This window comes from Schistocerca nitens, chromosome 2 (assembly GCF_023898315.1).
Source record: "Schistocerca nitens isolate TAMUIC-IGC-003100 chromosome 2, iqSchNite1.1, whole genome shotgun sequence".
Taxonomy (NCBI): Eukaryota; Metazoa; Arthropoda; class Insecta; order Orthoptera; family Acrididae; genus Schistocerca; species Schistocerca nitens.
The window spans coordinates 678,519,436-678,546,112 of NC_064615.1; the positions used below are offsets into that span (position 1 = coordinate 678,519,436).

The window sequence follows — 26,677 nt, forward strand, 5'->3', positions numbered from 1 at the left end:
TTGTAGGGGTGGAAATTCCTTCTAACTGATATATATCATTATCTCTGCACATTTTATTGTTGGTGTTTATGAGATTGCCATGACTTGTCTGTAGTGAAATCAAACAGTAGAAAATCCAGGAATGGATAATGACAATATTATGAGGAGGACAGTGGCTGCCCACTACATAGCAGCAGATGAAGGCCTTTCTGGCTGAAAGTTTCCTTGCTAACAGCCTTTTTGTTGTGCCCATCTGTGACTCAGCATCTCCGCTATATAGTGAGAAGCGACTATCCTTTTCATAATACTGTCTTTTCTGTAGTGAGGAGTGCACTGTGACAGTATACACAACACGGCACTTCTTGGATGCAAACATCTACTGAATGCAGACCATAGCATTTACTGCATCTAGTTTTGGTTTTGCACTGTGGGACATGATAGTTATATCATAAACAATCCCTGCATTGCATTACTGGAGCAATATATCTTTTTATTGAGTATCTCCTACCCAAGATCATCACATGACGCGATAATATTTGTGACCTACATGCAAGTCTTGCAGACCAGTATTGTCACCTTCCGTGTGTATCATTTGACGCTAGTAACTACGTATTAACCCTGCATTTTTGTGTAGATTTGGTTATCTTTTAGCATTGTATCAATACAATGTATGATCACATATTTATATAACAATAAATTGGGAATACACCCATACAGGTTTTTTCCTTTAAATATAGGTACCTCCAGTGGATTGTTTGCTGCAACTGCTGATGTTAGTTCAATTTTCACTCTGTTTCTGTCTGACAGATTAATATTTATGATATCCTTTTGAAGGATGGCACTGTACGGAAACATCAATGTACCAACAGAAATGGGATGCAGATATCCAATATTTTTGTCTACACTTTCCACAAACAATGAAAGGCCCTAGATCCATTATACTGTACCTGTTATTATCTCTAACATTCACTGCTGGTCCCCTAACTGATTAGTGATGTCTTGCACCAATACTACTACAAGGCTACATTCGACACATTCGACAGTATGTGTACCAATTCTCTCCGTCATATCAACATCTAAATGAGGTAAGGCATACAGTTATAATGTTTGAAATCACTGTTCTTCAGTTTACCTTTTTCTATGTAAGCATTTATAATGCAATTACTTACAAAAACAGCAGAAATAAAATAAATTACCTAATTACACTGTACAACTTACATATCATTTTCAACTTGTTTTAAAGTACCAATCAGTACAAAGTCAGTCAACATGTCGGTAAGTCACGTGAAACCTAAAGACAATATCTGAAAAAGATGGAGTATCAACTGTATGCTTTTTTTTTCCTTCCATCAGCATGCTAGAAGCCTTTTATGGACTTGGGGTCCCACATTTCGAGAAAATGTACTGAATGGATAGAAACACGGAGACCAATAACGTGCTAAAGCCGCTTCAATCTCTGACGGAATTACTGGTGTTATGCCATACTGAAACAAACAAAACATGAAAGAAAAAAAAATTAATTTTATCAGCACCTGCAAGAAGTTCACTGGAATAAAGCTGCATTCATATTCCTCAATATTGGAAAACTATTGCAGGACCGTAAAATTTGTGCAAATGTACACACACACACACACACATTTTTTTAATATATATATATATATATATATATATATATATATATATATATATATATATATATATATATATATATATGGCACTGTTGTCAGCTTTAGCCTAGCACCTTCTCTCGAGGCTGTAGCTCATTGGGAGCATTACTTTTGGTAGAGGGAAACATTCCACGTAGGAAAAATATATCTAAAAACAAAGATGATGTGACTTACCAAATGAAAGTGCTGGCAGGTCGACAGACACACAAACAAACACAAACATACACACAGAATTCAAGCTTTCGCAACAGACTGTTGCCTCATCAGGAAAGAGGGAAGGAGAGGGAAAGACGAAAGGATGTGGGTTTTAAGGGAAAGCACGACTCCCATCATGTACTTTTACTTCAATTAGTTTTTCTCACTGGTCTTCTTTATTTTTTAATAGTCCCTCTCTCGCTCACTTCTATCAAAAGTATAGTTTGTTTACAACATTCTACATGAATTCTCAGGGGAGTTCAAGGAGTGGAGGAAGCAAGCTCCCCCCCCCCCCCCCCCCGACTCCCAGCCCAATATGTGGGCAGCCACGAGGAGAGATGGTGGGTGGGGGGAGGCAGAAGGTGAGGACAATCCAAGCTTACTGGTTGACTTGACATGACAGTCACTTTGTAACAGCTGTGGTACATTCATGTAGTGTATTGTTATAGCCTGGCAATATTGTCAGCTGGCAGACACAAAACATCAGCAGGGCAAAGTCCAATGACTTCTACCGATCCAGAACTAGGGAGCTTGGTTGAGGACACTGAACCAAACAACATCCACCTCTGGGTATTATCTCCCTCTTCCTCTCCTCATAGTTCTCACCTATGACCAGTTGACTGTCTGCATTTCATTGTTACTGTTCAAACTGGAATCATGGCTGTTTCAGTCCTTTGCCATCTTTGTGTGCCTTATGTGTCTCTTCTCACATGCAGATTTGATTTACTTAATATTCACTCCACTATATGTCTTACTAAACTCATACTAACGATTCCCCTGTTATTGTGTTGCTTTTTGTGGCTGAACAAGGAACACCAATCATCTGTAACTGCTCTGTACTTTTCAATATATACAGTGTACCAGTTCCTGTTGATATTAAAATTAATACTGGAGCAAAAATGTAATAACATTGTGATGGATGCCATCCATCTGAGAAATTCAGGATTAAAAACAATAAGAGTAAAGCCATTAAAGCTATTCTATGCAGGCATGTTCAAGAAAAAATCGTGTAACTAAGTGTTTCAACTTTGAATTTAGAAACCAATAGAGAGAGAGAGAAAGGATGCTATTTTGTCATAATATTGTAAATGTTGTGTCTAGACAAGACAGCCTAGACACAATGAGAGGAAGCCGAAAGGCACGCGCTTAAACTCACGCCGGCTGGCGTGAGGTCTGAAACAGGATACGTAATGAATGCTATAAAGAAAAGTACGTAGCTTCTGGAATACTTAACTTTAATCCACATTTGTAGAACATCGCTCTTGTACAGATATAATCTCCATTTTTATATACACTGGTAATGGCGCCTTGCTAGGTCGTAGCCAATGACTTAGCTGAAGGCTATGCTAACTATCGTCTCGGCAAATGAGAGCGTATTTGTCAGTGAACCATTGCTATGAACGTCGGCTGTACAACTGGGGCGAGTGCCAGGACGTCTCTCTAGACCTGCCGTGTGGTGGCGCTCTGTCTGCTATCACTGACAGTGGCGACACGCGGGTCCAACGTATACTACCGGACCGCGGCCGATTTAAAAGCTACCACCTAGCAAGTCTGGTGTCTGGCGGTGATACCACAGTAAAGTCATTGTTACTATGCCTTACATAAAAAAGGACTGAACAGCCATTTGCAGGGCTGATGAGATGAGGTACACAGAAACTGTGACATCAGTACTATTTTTTTTTTTTTATGTTTACGCTCTCCATGGCTGTACACAGTATTGTACTTTCAACAGAATATTGGAATAAGATGGGGAGGGGGAGTGTAGACTTTATATTTGCTTAAAGAGTGGTATTTGATTTTATTTATTGAAAGTTATTTGTATCAGAGTGTATTTAGTATTTACAAATTTCAAATACTGTTTACGTTACATAATGTTATGACATTTTTGCAACAGTAGTAACTTTAACAGCCACAGCAACTGGTATAGTGAATATATTGAAAATTATTCAGAGACACAAAAACAAATTTTTTGAAGTACCTCTCAGGGATAGACACTCCCAAGTGAACAGCAGTCTAAGAGAAATCAATTTATGCATCAACTGGGAACAAAGGCAACTACTAAATAAGTGTAAATAGCAATTTTTTTTGTTTGTTTCTTGTGTGGCTCAATGGTAAAATGCCTCATTACAAATCAGGAGATCTCTGGTTCAATCCCTGATCAAGCATAGGATTTTTATCTGTCACTTATCACTTCTTCCACCTCCACGAATATTTGTTGGTATGAAAAATGCCAAGCTGCACTGGAAACCACATTAAACTGTAGGTTCTCCTATAACTGGCAGGAAAAGTCAGAGGAAGGCAATGACATACTGCCTCCAACAGGACCATGCCTAGTAAAGCACTGTGATATTTAAAACAGTCTTTGAACTGAAGACTGCTTCACTTTAAATACGAGCAACATTTCATACAATAATGCACAGGTTGGTATTACTGTGGATTTTTGATGCAACAACACTGAAAATTATACCAGATGTAGTAGGGAGCTTGAGGAAGAAGCATGTGTTTTTGTTTTTTCACTGTGTACTCTAACACAGGTAGAAATGGACCGTGCAGGAGCTTTGGGTACTGTGACTGTTCAAGAGCAGAGGTTGTACATCAATATGTAATCTTGATATGGTAAAAACCCGACAGAAATCCACAGCCCATCAGGTGAAGTTTGTGACGAGTTTACAGTGGACCATAGTACAGTTTTACGTTGGGTTAATCATTTTTGCAGTGGTCGTATGAACATACGAGTAGGTAATAAGACCCAGAAGGCCAAAAATGTCAACAGATGAGAGAAGTGTGAAACTTGTGGCAGATGCTCTTGAAGAAGATCACAGTGTGACTAGTGAGTAGCACTCTGATGCCACAGGAATTCCTCCAACATCAGGCTTCTGTACTTTGACAAATGTTTTGAAGATAAGAAACAATTCTGTGAGATGGGTCCCACACTGTTTTACTGCTGGAGAGAAGCAGTAATGCCTTGACATTGTAACTTTGCTCAGACAATGCTTCAACTGTGAAGGTCAAGGATTCATGTGTTGAAATGTCACTACTGACGAAACATGGACTAGAGACTTTGAAACAGAGTTGAAATCACAGTCCAGTGAGTGGAGAGCTTCAGATTCTCCAGATAAAAAAAAATTCCATGTGCTCGAAAGCTCAACTAAATGGTGATTTTTGCTTATGATCACCAAGGAATCTCCATGACAGTGTCCCATGTGGATCAAGTCTCACAGCAATGCATTATTGTAACTTCATGCAAAACCTGTTCAGAAAAATGCACAACGAAACCTGTCCTCAGTTGCTTAAAGCTGAGCCACTCATTCCCAATGACAGTGCTCATCCACATATCGGCAATGTTGTAGCCCAAAAGACTGCACGAAAACAGATGAGAAGTTTTGCCACATCCTCCCTACAGCCCAGACATGAGTCCACAAGACTTCAACTTGTCCATGAAGTTGGAGAAAACCTTGGCATGGATGTCGTCATTTCTCTGGAAGAGCTCTCTACCACTGTTATCCAAGTCATTAGACAGCTGGACAGTAGTAGTGTCTTGGATGGAATAACAGATCTTCCAAGACATTGGGATTCAGTTAGAGAGAAGCAGGCAGGCTATATTGGAAGACTGTACAGAGAGACTGAAATATACAAACAAACAAATGTATAAGCAAAAAAAAAAATTAGGGTGCATTATTTATGAAACGTCCCTCATATATCTGTACAAAAGGAAGGTTTCCTTTTCCTTTTTAATTTTTTCTCATAGATACTGTCTTGTGATCACACCATTCACTTGATTCTGTGATTATTTGTTTTAGATTTGTGGTCAAATACCCTTTCTGTTCCCATAGTCTTCAGTTACCATAAGGGAGATAAACCTTGTATCCCATTTGTCTGTGAATTGTGTAAGCTTTGATCTGTCATATTTTAAGGACATAATGTTTGTTGAGGCAGTGGTTAGGAAAAGCACCAAGAAGTAGAATTTACACTTAAGGTGAAACACTTACAATCTTCTCTACTCCTTCCATAGGAAATTGAGGCAGATTTGGTCCAAACAGTGCTGGATAATTTTTGTTAACTGGATCACGTGTAATTGTCATATCTTCTCTGGCTAGAAAGGTAAGGTCCATTATTTGAGACACAGTTTCTCGAGCCAAATAACCTGTAAATCAAAAGTCATGTGTTAGAATTAACCAGAGAAAATTTTACTATAAAATGTTAATTTGAGATATATCTATGTGGAGAGGGAAGAGGAGGCTAGTCTGCTGCTTAGTACCTACTCTATTTGCATGGCTGATTCATTCTCAGATTCACTTTATACAACATGAGGGAGAAATTTTTTTAGGTACAAATCCTTTATTGTATCTCAAAATATCCACTTTCAAAATTTACATATTTTTACACATGTGTGAATTCTTGAAACTACTTTTTAAATTCTGATGTTTGTGGCTCAAAAACATGGTTTTGGGAGAATTCAACAGCTTCTTGAAGTGATGATAATCGATGTTCATGTATTTTTTATTTGACATATGGGGGGGGGGGGGGGGAAACAGACACCATCAGGTAATAAACAACACGAATGAAACATAAATTCAAATATTTTCTCAATCAAATAAACAATTGCGTGGTGTGCCATTTGACAGTTGGCGTCATGATGATGATGAATGATGCAATGTTTTCAGCTGTTATTCCTTATTTATCGATGGCTGGTAGCAAACAAATTATTGCATGTCATTCTGTATTAACTTTTTTCAGTTCTCTAAGCAATGATTGCAATTCATCAACTGTAACCAAAGAAACAAGAAACCATTTTCTTGGAAGTGGTTCATGAACAAGCCATTTTGTTGATTTCGGTTCATACTGGAAACTGTAAACAGCAAACAACTGCTTAGTTTATGGATTGTACGAATATAGTCATGTTTCATCTCCTGTTACAATGTTGTACAAGGATTTTACATTTCCTCCGTCACATTTTTTTGGGCAATTCATTGCGCCTACATTTGAGCTCTGGTCAAACCTATAATAAACAAAATTCTCTGTAGGTGTTATTACCGAAGTTGAACATAGTTGTTTGAGACACTTTGTTATTGAGTTTGGCCTTTAAGAAATTTTAAACAATCGTCCAACAAAAAGCTTCATATGAAATTACAGTTTTTTCATTTTCTTTTTTCTTTAAAGGCTGATTGCACAAAATATTCACAAAGTAGGTGTTTCAACTGTACGAGTTGTGTTCAGGTGAAACTCATATACCAGGCTCATTTTGAGTCTGTAAATGAAGTGGTGAACAGTTGCTGTTAAGGAAATGCCTCATTTTCGGGCAATAAGATCATTCATTCATGAGCCATATGTCTGTTTTGCATGCGAATGGCAGTGTTATTCCCTAACAAAAAAACTCCACAATATACTTTCAGTATGAAATGGGAAAGCCTGTTTAAACACTCATTAACACATTTATTTTCATCCTTTAACGTAAGTACGTACATAGATACATGCATAATTATATGGACAAAGGTTATGTACATTCACAATCAGTATAAGATACAATTTTTCGACAAATACGGACTTGACGTTTCTACTGTAAAATGGCATTTCTTTGCTGCATCATATGACAGTGCTCATATGTCTTATTACAAAATGTTTTGGGCATAACTTTTGAGAACACTGCAAACAATTAATAACAGCATTGACTTCACAATGTTTTATACCAAAATCACTATTTCCTATTCATAACACTGATTCTAGTATGACATTAAAATTCATTATGGTTTCCTCTGTCCAATATCCACACGTCTGTCAGACATAAATGATCACGTCCAAGACAACTGGAGAAGACACATTGTGATAAACAACTAAATTTAGTTTCATTGTAATGCATCTTATGATGTCTCCAGAACAAATTTATTTCTAATGCAATCTTCCAGCCTGTGAACAACAAGTTTATATTGTCTAAAAAAGTACACATCTAACAGCTGGATGTATTTAGTGGTTCATGATTTCTGGTGAATATGTTTTCCATTTAAGGATTTCTGAATTTCACATTCTTTAAATGTAACTCCACTGATTTGCCCAATCCAAGTGTCAAGCAACACTACGACGGTGTATTTTAAACCTGGAATGAAAACATTTTGACCAATGAATAATATGGTTCTTGGTAAGTTTGCCAGAGGTGCCAGTTCAACAACTATGTTAAAAAGAGTTTTCTGCGTTATTTGCTGCCTCGCCCTTGGTTCAATTTGTCCATTTTGTGCTTGGGGGTGGAAAAAAAGAAAAACAAGTAGTACATCTTTGTATCAATAATGACGTACGAGGTTGGGACACTGTAAGAATGTGTTACAGATAAAACAGATTCTGCTACAGCATACATGTGCATTTCACCCATGTTTGATAAAATTCAACTATTTGCCAGTTCATATTCAAATTGTCATAGGTCTGCACCGAAAATACTGTTTCCATTATATCCTTCGTCTGCAGTTAAGGCACTGACCTAGTTTACAAATGCTGTGGCAGAATCCATTATATCTTTTATGTTTATTTCTTCCTTAGAAAGAAATTTTGTTCATTTTCTCTTTTTGAAGAAATGCATTTACAATCACATTTTTTTGGCAGAAAAAAAAACAAAGTTTTTTTTGTAATCATGGCCAATTAGACCATGACCCTTATACTATCTAAATTTTTCAAATGTTTTCTATTTTGGATGGATTTTGCAAACTCTTACAACTTTATTAACTACATTTGTTGCAGAATTAAACTTCCTTGCAGTCACCGACAAATACTTTCTATTATGCTTCTTTTTTAACTTTTTTGCATATGCATTTATTTTCTTATATGTCTCTATAGTGATTTCTGTCAACTCTTTGTTTATCTCTTTCAGGTGATGACAATTCATACTCACTTGTAGAAAAAACTTGTTCATTTCCACTTTCAATTATGCGGCTCCATAAAAAGATTCGTCATCAAAGTTATTCTCATTGTTAACATCTAATAATAATAATAATCATAATAATAATAATAATAAAAGACCTAAGGTCTGAGAAAGAAAAGAAGATGATAATAATAATAATAATAATAATAATAATAATGAGCGTATGGCATTGGTGGCATATTGTTTGATCGGAGATACTTCTCCAAAGAACATATTGTTAATGAGTTTGAGGAGTGTATATGCAAAAGAAAGGTCTTCAGTTTCATCTCCCATCACATTACGATACACTGTTGATTGTGTCAGATAGTTTTGTAAAATGTCTATTGTATGAATGGTATTTTTGTGATGCCCGCTGGCTGAAAAACAAAAGTTTATAGTATTAATGTGAAAACCTGCAACTAGAACAATAAATGTACTAACTGTACAATCATAAACATATCCCTACTATACTTTCTAACATACCTGAAGAATATTTAACAGCATCAAGCCAGAATGATCTGGGATGTGTAAATACGCACTAGCATACTATGGTTAGTTCCTTCTGCATGACAACAGCAGTGGGGACTGCCAGACTGAACGCACGGTACAGTCCCACCTCACAATACCACACATGCAGTGGTTTAGTTGCACTCCACAAAGGACATTTAGTTCATAAATCCTATTTCTTTATAATTTGAAAAGCTGGCATTTCCTCCACAACCACAACTGCAATCAGCAACATACAATGAGCCCAGTATGTATTTTTCATCCAAATATGACTCATACAGCTGAAACACCTACCAGGACAGCCGAGCACACTGACACATGGCTTCTGGCATACAGGGAGGTGAGTCTGCCCTGGATAGAATCCGCCTTTTGGATAAGCAAAGAGGACTGATGTGGCCACCATGGAGGTGGTTTTTAGGCAGTTTGGCACATCCAATTAGGTAAATATCTGGCTGTCCCCTTGTTTCAAGTCAGGGACGTGCTATGGAAACATTTAGGAAAATATTCTTACACGTGAACACAATCAATTATTGATAAAATTATTTAACTGGACAGATAAAAAATCTACTCACCAAGAGGCAGCAGAAAACACACATAAAAGACTGTTATGACTAGCAAGCTTTCAGAGCCAGTGGCTCCTCCTTCAGGCAGAAGGGTCGAAGGGGAAGGAAGAAAGGTGAAGAAAAAGGACTGGAGAGGTCTAGAAAAAAAGGGTAGATTTCAGGGAAGTGACTCAGAACCACAGGTCAGGGGAGACTTTCCATACGGGACTTGAAGGAAAGACTGATTGTTGGGGACTGCATCGGACGAGATAGGTGGCAGTCAGGGTAATATGCAAAACAAGAGATTACTACTAGAACATCATGCAATAGTTAATATGAGTGAAAAGCTACATGCATTGTACAAATCAGAGGTGGGAGGGGGCAGTGAAAAATAGACGAGAAAGATAATGAAAGATGTAGAACACTAAAACGGAGTGGGCACACGTGGCAAAACAGGTGTCGAGGTCATGAATGTCATGTTGTAAAGCATGCTCTGCAACAGGATATCACGAGTTGCCAGTATACACCCTCCGCCTATGCCCATTCATCCTAATTGACACCCTACACCTATGCCCATTCATCCTAATGATAATTTGGTGGTAGTCATGCCGATGTAGAATGCTGAACAGTGTTTACATAATAGCTGGTATATGACGTGTCATTTTGCAGGTGGCTGTCGCTTTGATAGTATATGTTTTTCCAGTTACAGGTCTATTATAGGTGGTAGTAGGAGGATGTATAGGGCACGTCTTGCACCGGGGTCTGTCACAGGGGTAGGAGCCATGGGGTAGGGAGATGGGTGCAGAAGGAGCATAGGGTCTGACAGGAATACTGCAGAGATTGGGAGGGTGATAGAAACCTATTCTAGGCGTGGTGGACAAAATTTCAGACAGGATGGGTCTCATTTCAGGCAAGATTTTAGGAAGTCACAGCCCTGTCGAAATAGCTGATTGACACATTTCAGACTAGGATAATAGTGAGTCACCAATGGTGTGCTCCGAAGCTGTTTTGTGGAGGGATCAGCAGTACCAGGTTTGGATGTGATGGCCCGGGAAATCTGCTTTTTAACTAGGCTGGTGGGGTAATTGCGTGCAGTGAAGGCTGAAGTGAGTGTGGTGGTGTATTGCAGTAAAGAGTCTGTATCTGAATGAATATGTTTGCTTCTGAAGGCAAGGCTGTATGGGAGGGAACGTTTGACATGGAAAGGATGGCAACTGTCAAAATGTAAGTACTGTTGCTTGTTGGTAAGTTTAATGTGGACAGAAGTGTGTATCTAGCCTTCGGTGAGGACAAGATCAACATCAAGGAAAGTGGCATGGCCGGCCGCGGTGGTCTAGCGGTTCTAGGCACGCAGTCCGGAACCGCGCGACTGCTACGGTCGCAGGTTCGAATCCTGCCTCGGGCATGGATGTGTGTGATGTCCTTAGGTTACTTAGGTTTAAGTAGTTCTAAGTTCTAGGGGACTGATGACCACAGATGTTAAGTCCCATAGTGCTCAGAACCATTTGAACCATTTTTTGAAAGTGGCATGGGATTCGGAATAGGACCATGTGAAATTTAATTGGGAGAAGGTATTCAGAGATTCTAGAAATTTTAGCAGGTCAGCCTCACCCTGAGTCCATATGGTAAAGATGTCATCAATGTATGTATCTTGTACTTTCCCAAAAGCTACCCTTTTCCTAAACTTCTCCATTACTTTCCCTTCACCCTTCTTCCTTCCCCAACAAACCTTCTGCCTTAAGAACAAGCCACAGGCTCCAAAAACTTGCCAATCACAACAGTCTTATGTGTGTGTTCTGCCACTGCCTGGTGAGTAGATTTTTTATCTATCCAATTACATAATTCTCACACTTAAATATGAGACATTATTCCAGACACATGGGGGTACACAAATTCTGTCCCGGGAAGAGTTGGCATCAGGAAGGACATCCGGCCACCAATTATAACTAAAATTGGTATAGCCCGATCCATGAACAATGGTGGTCCACGCATGTTATGACAAAGATGGGGAGTTGTTTTTTTTTTTTTATTTATGTATTTGTTTTTATTTATTTATTTTTTTTTTTTGGGGGGGGGGGGGGGGTTAAGGGCGCTCAACTACTGAGGTCATTAGCGCTCAGTTACAACTGTTAGAGCACAGAGAATCTGGTAAAACTCAAGGGAAGGGGGGGGGGGGGGGGGGCACCAGAAAGTCCTTACAAAGATGCAGATAAAATAAGTAAAAGAGTTAGATGTCTTTGGACAAGCCAGTCAATGTTATAAAACGAAGAACACGAGCAGCTGCTCGAGCGTCATCAGCTAAAATATCCGGTAAAGTAGATGGCAGGGACAGGACAACACGAGATTGTCTAAAGCGGGGACAACACAATAAAACATGGCGCACTGTTAATGCTTGACCACAAGGGCACTGCGGGGCGGGGTCACCGGAGAGCAGGTAGCGGTGGCTAAACCGGCAATGCCCAATCCGCAACCTGGTCAGAAGGACCTCTTCTCGCCGAGATGGTCGGGAGGAGGTTGTCCAAGCAGTTGGGAATGGTTTTACTGCCCGGAGCTTGTTTCCTTGAAGGGATGACCAAGTATCCCACCACAACGACACAAGCCTCTTACAAACAACCCCACTAACATCAGATGACGAGACACAATGGGAGGCTGGCCAAGGCAGGAGGACTGCAGCCTTGGCTGCAGCATCAGCAGCCTCAATCCCAGGCACTCCTACATGTCCGGGAACCCACAGAAAGCTGACAGGAGAGCCATCATCAACGAAAGAATGGAGGGACTGCTGGATCCGTTGCACCAAGGGATGGACCGGATATGGAGCTCCAAGGCTCTCAAGAGCACTGAGTGAATCAGAGCAGAGTACATACGATGAATGGCGGTGGCGGCGGGCATACTGAACGGCCTGATGGAGAGCAAAAAGCTCGGCCGTAAAGCTGGAACATTGGTCGAGGAGCCGGTATTTAAAGGTGACGGCCCCGACGACAAAGGCACAGCCGACACCATCATCAGTTTTGGAGCCATCGGTGTAAATAAAGGTGTGACTGGCAAGTCGCGCACGAAATTCGACAAACCGTGAGCAATACACTGCAGCCAGAGTACCCCCCTTCGGGAGTGAGCTCAGGTCGAGATAAAGATGAACCGGAGCCTGGAGCCAAGGTGGTGTCGGGCTCTCACCCTCTCTGAAGGTGGTAGGGAGGGCAAAATCCAATTGTCGAAGCAGGCGACGGAAGCGGACTCCAGGGGGCAGCAGGGCAGACACATACAACCCGTACTGACGGTCGAGAGAATCGGCGAAGAAGGTCGAGAGAATCGGCGAAGAAGGACTGATAAGAGGGGTGGTCGGGCATTGACAACAGCCGGCAGGCATACCGACACAGCAGTACGTCGCGCCGGTAGGTCAATGGTAATTCGGCAGCTTCAGCATAAAGACTCTCGACGGGACTAGTGTAGAAGGCTCCGGTCGCAAGACGTAACCCCCGATGGTGGATGGAGTTGAGACGGCGTAAGAGGGATGGCCGAGCAGATGAGTAGATGAAGCTTCCATAATCCAGCTTCGATCGGACTATGGACTGATACAAGCGAAGCAGGACAGTGCGATCCGCTCCCCAAGATGAACCACTAAGAACTCTGAGGACATTAAGGGAATGTGTACAACGGGCCGCCAAATAAGAGACGTGTGGAGACCAACGAAGTTTCCTGTCCAATGTGAGCCCTAGAAACTTAGTTGTTTCCATGAATGGGAGAACAACGGGCCCGAGATGTAAGGATGGCGGAAGGAACGCTTTATATCGCCAAAAGTTGATACAAACCGTCTTCTCTTCAGAGAACCGGAAGTCATTTGCCACGCTCCATGAGTATAGGCTGTCTAGACAACGCTGAAGGCAGTGCTCCAGGAGGCTTGTTCTCTGGGCACTGCAGTAGATCGCGAAGTCATCGACAAAGAGAGAGCCTGAGACATTAGGTGGAATGCAATCCATAATTGGATTGATCGCGATGGTAAAAAGGGCTACGCTCAAGACGGAGCCCTGAGGCACTCTGTTCTCCTGGAGGAAGACGTCGGACAATACGGAACCCACACGTACCCTAAACTGTCGATCTGTTAAAAAGGAATCAATAAAAAGGGGCAGGCGACCACATAGACCCCACCTGTGCATAGTGCGGAGGATACCTCCTCTCCAACAGGTATCATAAGCCTTCTCCAAATCGAAGAACACGGCTACCGTTGGCGCTTTCGCAAAAAGTTGTTCATGATGAATGTCAACAAGGTCACAAGGTGGTCAACAGCGGAGTGGCGGCGATGAAAGCCGCATTGAACATTGGTAAGTAGCCGTCGAGATTCAAGAATCCAGACTAACCTAGCGTTAACCATGCGCTCCATCACCTTACAGACACAGCTTGTAAGAGAAATGGGGCGGTAACTAGAAGGAAGGTGTCTATCCTTCCCAGGTTTGGGTATAGGAACGACGACGGCGTCACGCCAACGCATGGGGACCTAACCTTCGGTCCAGACGCGATTGTAGGTACGAAGAAGTAAGCTTTTGCCCGCCGGAGAAAGGTGTGCCAGCATCTGAACGTGAATGGCATCTAGCCCCGGAGCAGAGGACCGGGACAGTGCAAGCGCACGTTCGAGTTCCCACATAGTAAAGGGGGCATTATAAGTTTCCAGATTCAGCAAGTGGAAGGAAGGCAGGGTGGTAATGGACGGAGCTTGACACCTCCGCGAAAAAGCGGCCGAAGGCGTTTGAGACAGCCACAGGATCAACAAGGACCTCATTACCCGAGGTCAGGCCAGGTACCGAGGAGTGGGCCTTAATGCCCGACAGCCGGCGCAGGCCACCCCAAACGTCAGAAGCGGGAGTAAAACTGTTAAAGGAGCTGGTGAAAGAGGCCCAACAAGCTTTTTTGCTCTCTTTGATGACTCTACGGCATTGCGCTCGGAGTCGTTTGTATCCAATACAATTCGCCAACGTAGGATGGCAGCGAAAGGTGCGTAAAGCACGTCGTCGATCACAGATAGCGTCTCTACAAGCCTCATTCCACCAGGGGACGGAAACGCGACGTGAAGAAGAGGTAGTATGTGGAATGGAACGTTCGGCAGCATTGATGATAACAGCCGTGAGGTATTCGACCTGACTGTCACAACTGAGAAAATCGTGGTCCGGAAAGGTCGCCAGGGAGGAGTAAAGTCCCCAGTCAGCTTTCAGTATGTTACAGCTCGAAGGACGTGGGGATGGGGTGTGGTGCAGGAGACGAACGACACAGGGGAAGTGGTCGCTTGAATAGGTGTCAGAAAGGACATACCACTCGAACTGACGGGCAAGAGTGGTAGAACAGATCGAAAGGTCCAAGTGGGAGTAGGTATGAGTAGAGTCCGAGAGGAAAGTCGGGGCGCAAGTATTGAGGCAGACAAGATTGAGATGGTTGAAGACATCCGCCAAGAGGGAGCCTCTTTGACAGGATGCAGGAGAGCTCCAAAGGGGATGATGGGCATTGAAGTCGCCAAACAATAAAAACGGCGGAGGAAGCTGAACAATCAGGTGCATCATGTCAGCCCGACTAACTGCGGATGACGATCGAGTGTAGACGGTACAAACGGAAAAAGTAAAGGCAGAAAGAGTAATACGGACAGCTATTGCTTGGAGTGGGGTGGTCGATGGGATGGTAATAGACATCGTCCCGAACGAGCAACATGACCCCACCATGAGCTGGAATACCGTCGACAGGGGTGAGGTCATACCGCTCCGAGGTATAGTGGGTAAAGGCAATACGGTCAGTTGGGCACAACTTGGTTTCCTGGAGACCAAGGACGAGCGGACAGTGCAGGCGGAGGAGCAGTTTTAATTCCTCCCGATTAGATCGAATACCTCTTATGTTCCAATGTAACAAGGCCATCGCTAGTCAGAAAAAAGGGGGGAACGGGACGGGTGAAGAGCTGGTCACCTCGGCGGCCACAGAGGGCCAGGTTTCGAGGGAACAACGCTACAACCGGCGGGAGGCGGATCCTGTTCCATCGAGTCGTCGCCAGCTGCGGCCGCTGTCCCGGGTTGCGTAGGAGGGGCAGCATCGTTTGCCGACGAGAGGCCAGCTGGGCGCCTGGCAGCAGAGCGTCCCGGCGAACTGAGGACGGCCGGGAGCAGCAACTCACGGATGGAGCATCAGACGAAACGCGCCGGGGTGGAGAGGGGGATAGAGACTTCTTCTTGGAGGCCTTCTTCGAAGTCCGAGGAGGCACAGGGATGGTGGGCTGGACCCGAAGAAGGTCCGTTTTGGAACGCCGGACCTCGGAAGCCGGGGTCCGGAACGTTTCCCCAATGGACGCCTGAGAATAGGATCACTTCTCAGGCGGCGCAGGGGGGGGGGGGAGGGGGGGGGAGGGTAGCCCCTGCGGCAGAGGCGGCGGGAGCCGCGGGGGAGGATTTGGAAGGGAGGGATTTGGGAGGTGGAGGCATAGACCCCAGATGGGGGGAGGAGGTGGAGGGGGGACAGGATAGGGGTGAGGATACTGTGGAAGGAGTGGACACGACTGAGGCAAACGAAGTTGTCAACGTCACGGGATGGAGGCGGTCATACTTCTTCCTGGCCTCAGAATAAGAGAGACGATCCAAAGTTTTGAGTTCTTGAATCTTCTCCTTCTGATACGCGGGGCAGTCTAAAGATCTAGACGAGTGGATGCCAGGACAATTAACGCACCGAGGTGGTGGGGTGCATGTATGTTCCTCACGAAGAAGACGTCCACAATCACCACAAAGGGCTCAGCCTCACACCGTGACGACATGTGCCCAAAGCGCGAACACCGAAAGCAGCACATAGGAGGCGGGACGTAAGGTCGCACGTCGCACCGGTAGCACATCACCTTTACCTTCTCCGGGAGAACGTCCCCCTCGAAGGCGAGGATAAAGGCTCCGGTGTCGATGCGACGGTCTTTGGGGTCGCGCTGGACTCGCCGGACGAAATGCACGCCTCGGTGCTCCAGGTTGGCCCTGAGCTCCTCATCAGATTGCAGCAGGAGGTCCCGATGAAAAATAACCCCCTGCGTCCTATTCAGTGCCAGATGCGGGACAATGGACACTGGGATGTCCCCTATTCGGTCGCACGCCTGGAGCGCCGCCAACTGTGTGGCGGAGGTGGTCTTTATAAGAACGGACCCCGAAAGCATTTTACTGAGAGCCTCAATTTCCCCGAAGATGTCCTCGATATGCTGAACAAAGAACATGGGCTTGGAGGTGGCGAACGTCCCCCCATCGGTCCGAGAACAGACCAAATAGCGGGGGAAGTACTTCGCCCCAAGCCGGCGGGCCTGTCCTTCCTCCCAGGGAGTGGCCAAGGGGGAAAGGGCAGGAGAACCAGAACCAGAGACAGTACCTTTCTTTTTAAAAGACTCGGCCGCAGAGCGACCTGATACATGTTGACGTTTCATCTGCGAAACGTCCGCTCCGATACCACCCACTCCGACCAGGGGCTCTCCCCACGGGCGCCACCCAGCCTCAGCAAGGGCCACCTGGCAGGATGACCGTTGCCTGGAGTCCTGATGCCCCAAGGAGACAGGCATCTACTCCTTGGCCGACGTGGGGAGGGTGCAGCTCAGGTATCGGCAGTACGATCCCTGTGTTGTCAGGGGGCTACAACCTAGAGGGTACATGACGACCCCACCACAACGGGCTGGCTACCGTGCTGGATTTCGGGTGCCATGGAAAGTCCATCATGATCGTAGGTGCAGATGGGGACGCACTATGGGCGTAACTTGTACAACCCATCAGGCGTTTAGGCCCAATTTGAGGAATAGTGGGTATGGTTACAACGCCGTTACAATGCTGAGTGCCAAGGTCTTAGTGCACGGAGGACCAGTGATACACCACGTAAGGCGTCCTTCCCCAAAAGGCTCTTAGTTCTGTAGAATTTTGAAAAATGGAGGTCAAACCCCAAGGGGGACCATCACATGGAAGGCCGAAACGGTTGAAACTCCTTTTAGTCGCCTCTTACGACAGGCAGGAATACCTCGGGCCTATTCTTACCCCCGACCCACGGAGAGGGGGGGGGGGAGGGGGGGGGGGAGTGCACAGTTCTCAGTTCCAACTGACGGTTGCACCGAGCTCACACGTCTGCTCTGCGCTTGATGAAGGCATTTATCCCGCAAATTCTCTCTCGTTTGCTTGTGTGGTCTTTGTTGCTCACCAACACCATTAGCTAAGACAACTTGCAACAAAAGGAATAAAAATTCACTGAGTAACTCATTACAATCACGTATAATTCTCGCATTGCATACTACATTTACAGCAGAGCACTCTGAACACTGCTGAATGCTCACTGGCTGTCAGGCAACACATGATGTATGTGCGCAGAACAAGCCTATACACAACCGCCATCATATGTGACTCAAACTATAAAACCTGGTAACAATGCAGATCCCATAACAGAAATGGGAAAAGGCAGAAGAAACAGGAAAAAAAGTTTTTTTAACAATAACAAATGAGAAGTTTTAAAACAATAGTAATATCATGTCTCAATAGTGCCTTTTAGAGGCAGATGACATAAGATGTATAGATCTATACAATATATCTGTGTGTCACAAAAAAGTTATTGCATCTTAGAGCAAATATGTCTGAAAAGCTAGATCAGTTCCGATTTCATCACAAGTAAATAATAATTTTCATTAAGGATTTTAAAAATGCTTTTCGCAGGTAATGTTGCTCAGTAGTGATGAATAATATCACTGCATTCAGCACTAATAGAAGCAGAAGACCGTTAACCAGTCTACCCATGGAGCCCTGGAATCTTTGGTATTTAGCAGTATCAGTAAACTCGAAAGCAATTATTTACTCTTCAATGACTGACATACAAGATACTAAAATGGAGGATAAAATTCTGAATTTATATTCAGCAATTATTTCTGAAACGAAAATTGTACCTAAATCCCAGATTCAAATTATAATGTGGTTGCAAAAATGGCTGATGTATATAGCATGGTAACTAAGCCACTAACGATGAGACACTCAGTAGATTCTAAGAGAGTAGTCAAAGTTTTGATCGTCACTTCAAAAACAATAGTTTGTGTGTGTGTGTGTGTGTGTGTGTGTGCAGGTACCTCTGCATCCCAGGTGCACATTGAAATCCCACATCACAGCACAGTAGTATGCCACTAGAAGGGCCAAAACAAAATGGTGCAACCCACTGATAAAGTGAAGTATCAAGCAATAATTTTTTCCTGGATTTGAAGAGGAACAAGGGTGCAACAAACTGTGTCAATTGGTGGAAATAACGATTTTCTCCTATATGACAACAGTGGTTAGGTGACAAGACATTTCTACTTTAGTCAAACAAGTAGAAACAATGAACAACAAATGGCAGACCACCTATCTGTCGGGACAACCGGAAATTGAAAGAGGAGTGGAGGCCCTGGTGCCAGAAGACTTGTGAATCACAAATAAGGCGATAGTGGAAAAAGTAAAAAATCAATAGTGGATTTTCAATGTCTCAAAAGACACTTTGAACATGAAAGAAGTTGCCACTCACTGGGTTCCATGAATACTCACACTCATTTGTAATGCCCACTGATTTGAGGCAGCAGTTGTGGTTGTGCCAGATCAATCTATATAACTTCCTCAACTGCCTAATCACCATAAACATGTATTTATATCACTATGGACCTGGGACAAAGCAGCACAGGAAGGTGTGAAAAAACATGGATTCAATGACGCCAAAACAGGTGAAGACCCAACCATCAAAGTGCAATGTGATGGGGGATGTTATTGAGGGCTGCCGTTGTGTGATGCTAACAGATTATGCTTGTAATACTCATTTACATGACCCTTTTTAACATACGACAAGAGTCCCTGTCATCCTGCAGAGTGGCTGAACTTTTTACACCCATCCTGCTGTTGCACAGGACCAAACAAGTCTATCTGTGCATGAAAATGCACATGATGATACACGAATGCTTCCAATAGAAGCCAAGCGTTTCTTCAAGTAACAACTGCAGCTGTGCACTTCACAGCTTGAACAGCGTACTGTCAAAGTGATTTCGAGACGAAAGATGGTAATATGTGGTAATTTTTGGCAAAAAAAGTGTTTTAATTGAACAATATGAACTGAATTCATGCCTTTTTTTTTACATCTGAACTAAAAATTATCACAAAAGGATTAAATATGACACAGCATCAAATGAATTACGTTGTACATTAAAAGAGCATAGATCACAGAAAACAACAGAGGAAATTAAAAAGAAAATTAAAGATCTGTACAGAAGAGAACAATATGTCATTGAGGCCTAGAAGAGAAGTGGTGCTGGCAGTGCAGATGTTTTCATACCAAAAGTATAGTTTTTCAATAGACTTTGATTTACCAGTGGCATGGATCTTAGAATAACCAATAACTTATCAGAAAAAGTAACTGCTTTTCTCATCACAGTGTGTTACTTCGTTAATTTCTGTTGCACAAGGTGTAGCATGAATCTATAATATACTCACTCACTATCAATTAATTTCAAAACTAGACCTCTAAAATAAGTTGAAAGATATCAACCATCCCCTTTTCTCCCATTATCATTCAGTTTTTCACCAGTAATGATTGTTTTCTTATTTTATGTTGCTCATTGTCATGACAATGAAGTAGCCACAGAGAAAGCTAGAATAGCCCATTTCCTTTTAGCACTCAACACCAAGAAAGCTTGCTGTTTGTAAGTCTAGTATCAATGTGCACTATAGGGCGCATCTAACCACACATGCATTTTCCCATTCGTTTCTGTACTTTATTATGTTCTTTAAGGAAGAAGTAAACAGGTATTAAGGAGCAAACCGTCACAGGAGTAATCTCCTGGTGAGGTTATGGAAGGCCATCAAGATGAAGCTTTCCAAGGGGTGTTTCCGCTCCACAACTATGGTGCACTTAATTTTGCACAGGACATAGTCACACATGTTGATTCTTGCTACAGTCAAAATGCAGACTTCTGGCAACCAAGGTCTCTGCCAATTTGCCCACTGTTGGATGGAATATGTATCACTGAATTGTTGGTATGTACAGAAGAATTAATACCATTACCAAGTCACAGCCACATTTTTGTGAAGTGATACGTAAGAATACGTATGATCGTACTAGCAGGAAGTAAAAAACTTCCAATATTGCAGGAGGAGAAAAAAAAACAAAAATCACTGGGTGTGTAATATTCTGTAATTTATGGCAAATGTGTTTTCTTTTTTATATAGAAATTTTAAAAGATCTGAATAACACCTGTGAAGAACATGGTATGAAGATTACTTAAAAAGAAAAAAAGATAAACCGGTCTGATGAGGCAAGCTGCATTGATTTGCCACTAAACAATGGAACAGGAAGTTTAGACTGCTGGAAATTATAAGGAAAAGACAGAAGAATTGGCTTGGTCACATTTTGTGACAGGACTGTTTGATGTTGAATGCACAGGAAGGATTAATGTGTGGGAGAAGAATGAAAGGAAGGAGATGGTACAAAATTGTGGATGACATTAAGAGAAGGGGAAGCTACATGGAAATGAAGAGAGCAGCAAAAGAGAGAAGAAGATTGAAAGTAGCCACATGAAGACATGAATTCTGGCAGAAATAATAATAATAATAATAATAATAATAATAATATAAGAAAATAATAATAATATAAGAAAAATATAGACAAAGACTAACAAAAATACTGAAAACAGAATTGACAGCAAGAAACAAGACAAAAGCTATAAATACTTATGCCATACCAATATTGACCTACTCATTTGGAGTAGTGAAATGGAGTAACACAGACCTAGAAGCACTCAATACACTTACACGCTCACAATGCCACAAATATAGAATACATCACATCCATTCAGCAACAGAAAGATTCACATTAAGCAGAAAGGAAGGAGGAAGGGGATTTATCGATATAAAAAACCTACATTATGGACAGGTAGACAATTTAAGAAAATTCTTTATAGAACGAGCAGAAACTAGCAAAATACACAAAGCAATCACTCATATAAATACATCGGCTACACCACTACAATTTCATAACCACCTCTACAACCCTTTAGACCACATAACATCAACAGATACGAAGAAAGTAAATTGGAAAAAGAAAACACTTCATGGCAAGCACCCGTATCATCTAACACAGCCACACATCGATCAAGACGCATCCAACACATGGCTGCGAAAAGGCAATATATACAGTGAGACAGAAGGATTCATGATTGCAATACAGGATCAAACAATAAACACCAGGTATTACAGCAAGCATATTATTAAAGATCCCAATACCACAACAGATAAATGCAGACTTTGTAAACAACAAATAGAAACAGTAGATCACATCACAAGCGGATGTACAATACTAGCAAATACAGAATACCCCAGAAGACATGACAATGTCGCAAAAATAATACATCAACAGCTTGCATTACAACATAAACTTTTAAAACAACAAGTTCCTACATACAAGTATGCACCACAAAATGTACTGGAGAATGATGAATACAAATTATACTGGAACAGAACCATTATAACAGATAAAACAACGCCACATAACAAACCTGACATCATACTCACCAATAAAAAGAAGAAATTAACGCAACTAATCGAAATATCCATACCCAATACAACAAATATACAAAAGAAAACAGGAGAAAAAATTGAAAAATACATCCAACTGGCTGAGGAAGTCAAAGACATGTGGCATCAGGATAAAGTTGACATCATACCAATTATAGTATCAACTACAGGAGTCATACCACACAATATCCACCAGTACATCAATGCAATACAGCTACATCCAAACACATATATACAACTACAGAAATCCGTAATTATTGATACATGTTCAATTACCCGAAAGTTCCTAAACGCAATATAACATATACCGTACAGTTAAAAGGAAGTCACGCTTGATCAAGGTCCGCGTCACTTTCATTTCGAACCAGACCTAAGGTCTGAGAAAGGAAAGAAATAATAATAATAATAATAATAATCCCCGTGGAGGCCCGGGAAAAGAATAGGCCTCCGGTATGTTCTGCCAGTCGTAAAAGGCGACGAAAAGAACAAACCACTAATAGGGCTAACCCCCCTTTTAGTGTGATTACTTGGTTCAGGACAGAACTAAAGAAGCCTCGGACAAGCGCCGTCATGGTCGGGGACGGCGCTTGAACCCTATGCCCGCCCACAATGGTAATGACACTGCTAGCCAACTGGAAAATGATTTAAATCCAAATAGAGGTGTTTTGCAGGATATGCTTCCTGCAACCACCCTAGAAGGAAAACAAAGACAGAGGATGAGATGGTCAGATGAAGTTAATCGACACCTCATGTTCTGTTATTACCAAGCAACAAACCTAGGAACCAACACAACTGGATACAGATCACAAGTATACACAACATTTATTACCAGATACCCAGAATTAAAATTTTTAACAGAACAACGTCTAGCTGATCAGATTCGTGTAATAATAAAAAATAACAGGATACCCCAGTCAGAATTAGAAAACATCAAACAACAAGTACAACAAATACTGGAACAAAATAATGTGCAATTAGAAGAAGAAGAAAATACAGTAATGGACTCAAACATCCCAGAGCAAACAAACAAAGAACAACACGCATCAATTAAACAATCAGAGGAAAATGAAATTTTAAGACAGCCACCAGCACAAGCACAAATAGAACACGAAGTGACACACATGTTAGATATAGAAGAAAAATTTCAGTTGACATATATAGAATACAAAGACACAAATACAGACATTAGACCATTCTTGCATAGACCACCAAATAGCCCACAAGTCGAAACAACAATAAAAACTATCAACACAATCATACACAACAAAATAAATGAATACACAACTATGGAAGAGTTACAACTACTGGTTTATGTAGGAGCACTCACTACACTAAATATACACACTAGGCAGATATCAGAACCAACCAACACACAGAAGAAACCCACAAAAGCAGCATGGCAACACAGGCTACAGATCAGAATAGAAAAACTGAGAAAAGACATCGGACAGTTAACACAATTTATAAGAAATGAAATATCAGACAAAAAACGAAAAAGGTTAGGTAAAATCTCACAACAAGAAGCAATAGAGCAATTAGATGAAAAGAAGCAAAAATTACAAGCTTTGGCGAAACGACTTAGAAGATACAAAAAAAGTGAAAATAGAAGGAAACAAAACCAAACATTCAACACAAACCAAAAGAAATTTTACCAAACAATAGATAACACACACATAAAAATAGACAATCCACCAAACATAAGAGACATGGAACACTTCTGGAGCAGCATATGGTCAAACCCGGTACAACATAACAGGCATGCACGGTGGATACAAGCAGAAACAGATACATACAAGATGATACCACAAATGCCTGAAGTGATAATTTTGCAACATGAAGTCACCCGAGCAATTAATTCTACGCACAATTGGAAAGCCCCTGGAAATGATAAAATAGCAAATTTCTGGCTAAAGAAGTTCACCTCAACACATTCACATCTAACTAAATTATTTAACAGTTACATTGCAGACCCATACATATTCCCTGATACACTTACACATGGAATAACTTATCTGAAACCTAAAGATCAAGCAGACACAGCAAACCCAGCTAAATATCGCCCCATAACATGCCTACCAACAATCTACAAAATATTAACTTCAGTCATTACACAGAAATTAATGACACATACAACACAGAACAAAATTATAAATGAAGAACAAAAAGGCTGCTGCAAAGGAGCGCGAGGATGTAAAGAGCAACTGATAATAGATGCAGAGGTGACATATCAAGCTAAAACTAAACAAAGGTCTCTACACTACGCATACATTGATTACCAAAAAGCTTTTGATAGTGTACCCCACTCATGGTTACTACAAATATTGGAAATATACAAAGTAGATCCTAAATTGATACAGTTCCTAAACATAGTAATGAAAAACTGGAAAACCACACTTAATATCCAAACAAATTCAGATAATATCACATCACAGCCAATACAGATTAAGCGTGGAATATACCAAGGAGACTCATTAAGTCCTTTCTGGTTCTGCCTTGCTCTGAACCCACTATCCAACATGCTAAATAATACAAATTATGGATACAATATTACTGGAACATACCCACACAAAATCACACATTTGCTATACATGGATGATCTAAAACTACTGGCAGCAACAAATCAACAACTCAACCAATTACTAAAGATAACAGAAGTATTCAGCAATGATATAAGTATGGCGTTTGGAACAGACAAATGTAAGAAAAATAGCATAGTCAAGGGAAAACACACTAAACAAGAAGATTACATATTGGATAACCACAGCGACTGCATAGAAGCGATGGAAAAAACGGATGCCTATAAATATCTAGGATACAGACAAAAAAATAGGAATATATAATACAAATATTAAAGAAGAACTAAAAGAAAAATATAGACAAAGACTAACAAAAATACTGAAAACAGAATTGACAGCAAGAAACAAGACCAAAGCTATAAATACTTATGCCATACCAATATTGACCTACTCATTTGGAGTAGTGAAATGGAGTAACACAGACCTAGAAGCACTCAATACACTTACACGATCACAATGCCATAAATATAGAATACATCACATACATTCAGCAACAGAAAGATTCACATTAAGCAGAAAGGAAGGAGGAAGGGGATTTATCGATATAAAAAACCTACATTATGGACAGGTAGACAATTTAAGAAAATTCTTTATAGAACGAGCAGAAACTAGCAAAATACACAAAGCAATCACTCATATAAATACATCGGCTACACCACTACAATTTCATAACCACCTCTACAACCCGTTAGACCACATAACATCAACAGATACGAAGAAAGTAAATTGGAAAAAGAAAACACTTCATGGCAAGCACCCGTATCATCTAACACAGCCACACATCGATCAAGACGCATCCAACACATGGCTAAGAAAAGGCAATATATACAGTGAGACAGAAGGATTCATGATTGCAATACAGGATCAAACAATAAACACCAGGTATTACAGCAAGCATATTATTAAAGATCCCAATACCACAACAGATAAATGCAGACTTTGTAAACAACAAATAGAAACAGTAGATCACATCACAAGCGGATGTACAATACTAGCAAATACAGAATACCCCAGAAGACATGACAATGTCGCAAAAATAATACATCAACAGCTTGCCTTACAACATAAACTTATAAAACAACACGTTCCTACATACAAGTATGCACCACAAAATGTACTGGAGAATGATGAATACAAATTATACTGGAACAGAACCATTATAACAGATAAAACAACGCCACATAACAAACCTGACATCATACTCACCAATAAAAAGAAGAAATTAACACAATTAATCGAAATATCCATACCCAATACAACAAATATACAAAAGAAAACAGGAGAAAAAATTGAAAAATACATCCAACTGGCTGAGGAAGTCAAAGACATGTGGCATCAGGATAAAGTTGACATCATACCAATTATACTATCAACTACATGAGTCATACCACACAATATCCACCAATACATCAATGCAATACAGCTACATCCAAACATATATATACAATTACAGAAATCCGTAATTATTGATACATGTTCAATTACCCGAAAGTTCCTAAATGCAATATAACATGTACCGTACAGCAAAAAGGAAGTGACGCTTGATAAAGGTCCGCGTCACTCCATTCTTAACCAGACTTCTAAAAAGTCTGAGAAAGTAATCAAATAATAATAATAACAATACTTTACTGTATGATTAAATGATGATGGCGTCCTCTTGGGTAAAATATTCCGGAGGTAAAATAGTCCCCCATTCGGATCTCCGGGCGGCGACTACTCAAGAGGACGTCGTTATCAGGAGAAAGAAAACTGGCATTCTACGGAACGGAGCGTGGAATGTCAGATCCCT

At 41.4% G+C, this 26,677-nt stretch overlaps 1 protein-coding gene across 2 annotated transcripts in view; it reads right to left on the bottom strand.

Moving 5' to 3' along the window:
• Positions 1 to 1,106: 1,106 nt before the first annotated feature.
• Positions 1,107 to 26,677, bottom strand: part of LOC126236807 (transcription initiation protein SPT3 homolog) — a 116,925-nt gene continuing 91,354 nt past the window's right edge. For both annotated transcript variants that reach the window (XM_049946398.1, XM_049946399.1), the window contains exons 5-6: positions 5,831 to 5,985; positions 1,107 to 1,463 (exon numbers count right to left, since the gene is read on the bottom strand). In XM_049946398.1, coding sequence (XP_049802355.1) covers positions 1,329 to 1,463; positions 5,831 to 5,985 — 290 coding nt within the window. In that variant the 3' untranslated portion in view covers positions 1,107 to 1,328. The remainder of the gene's footprint in view (positions 1,464 to 5,830; positions 5,986 to 26,677) is intronic.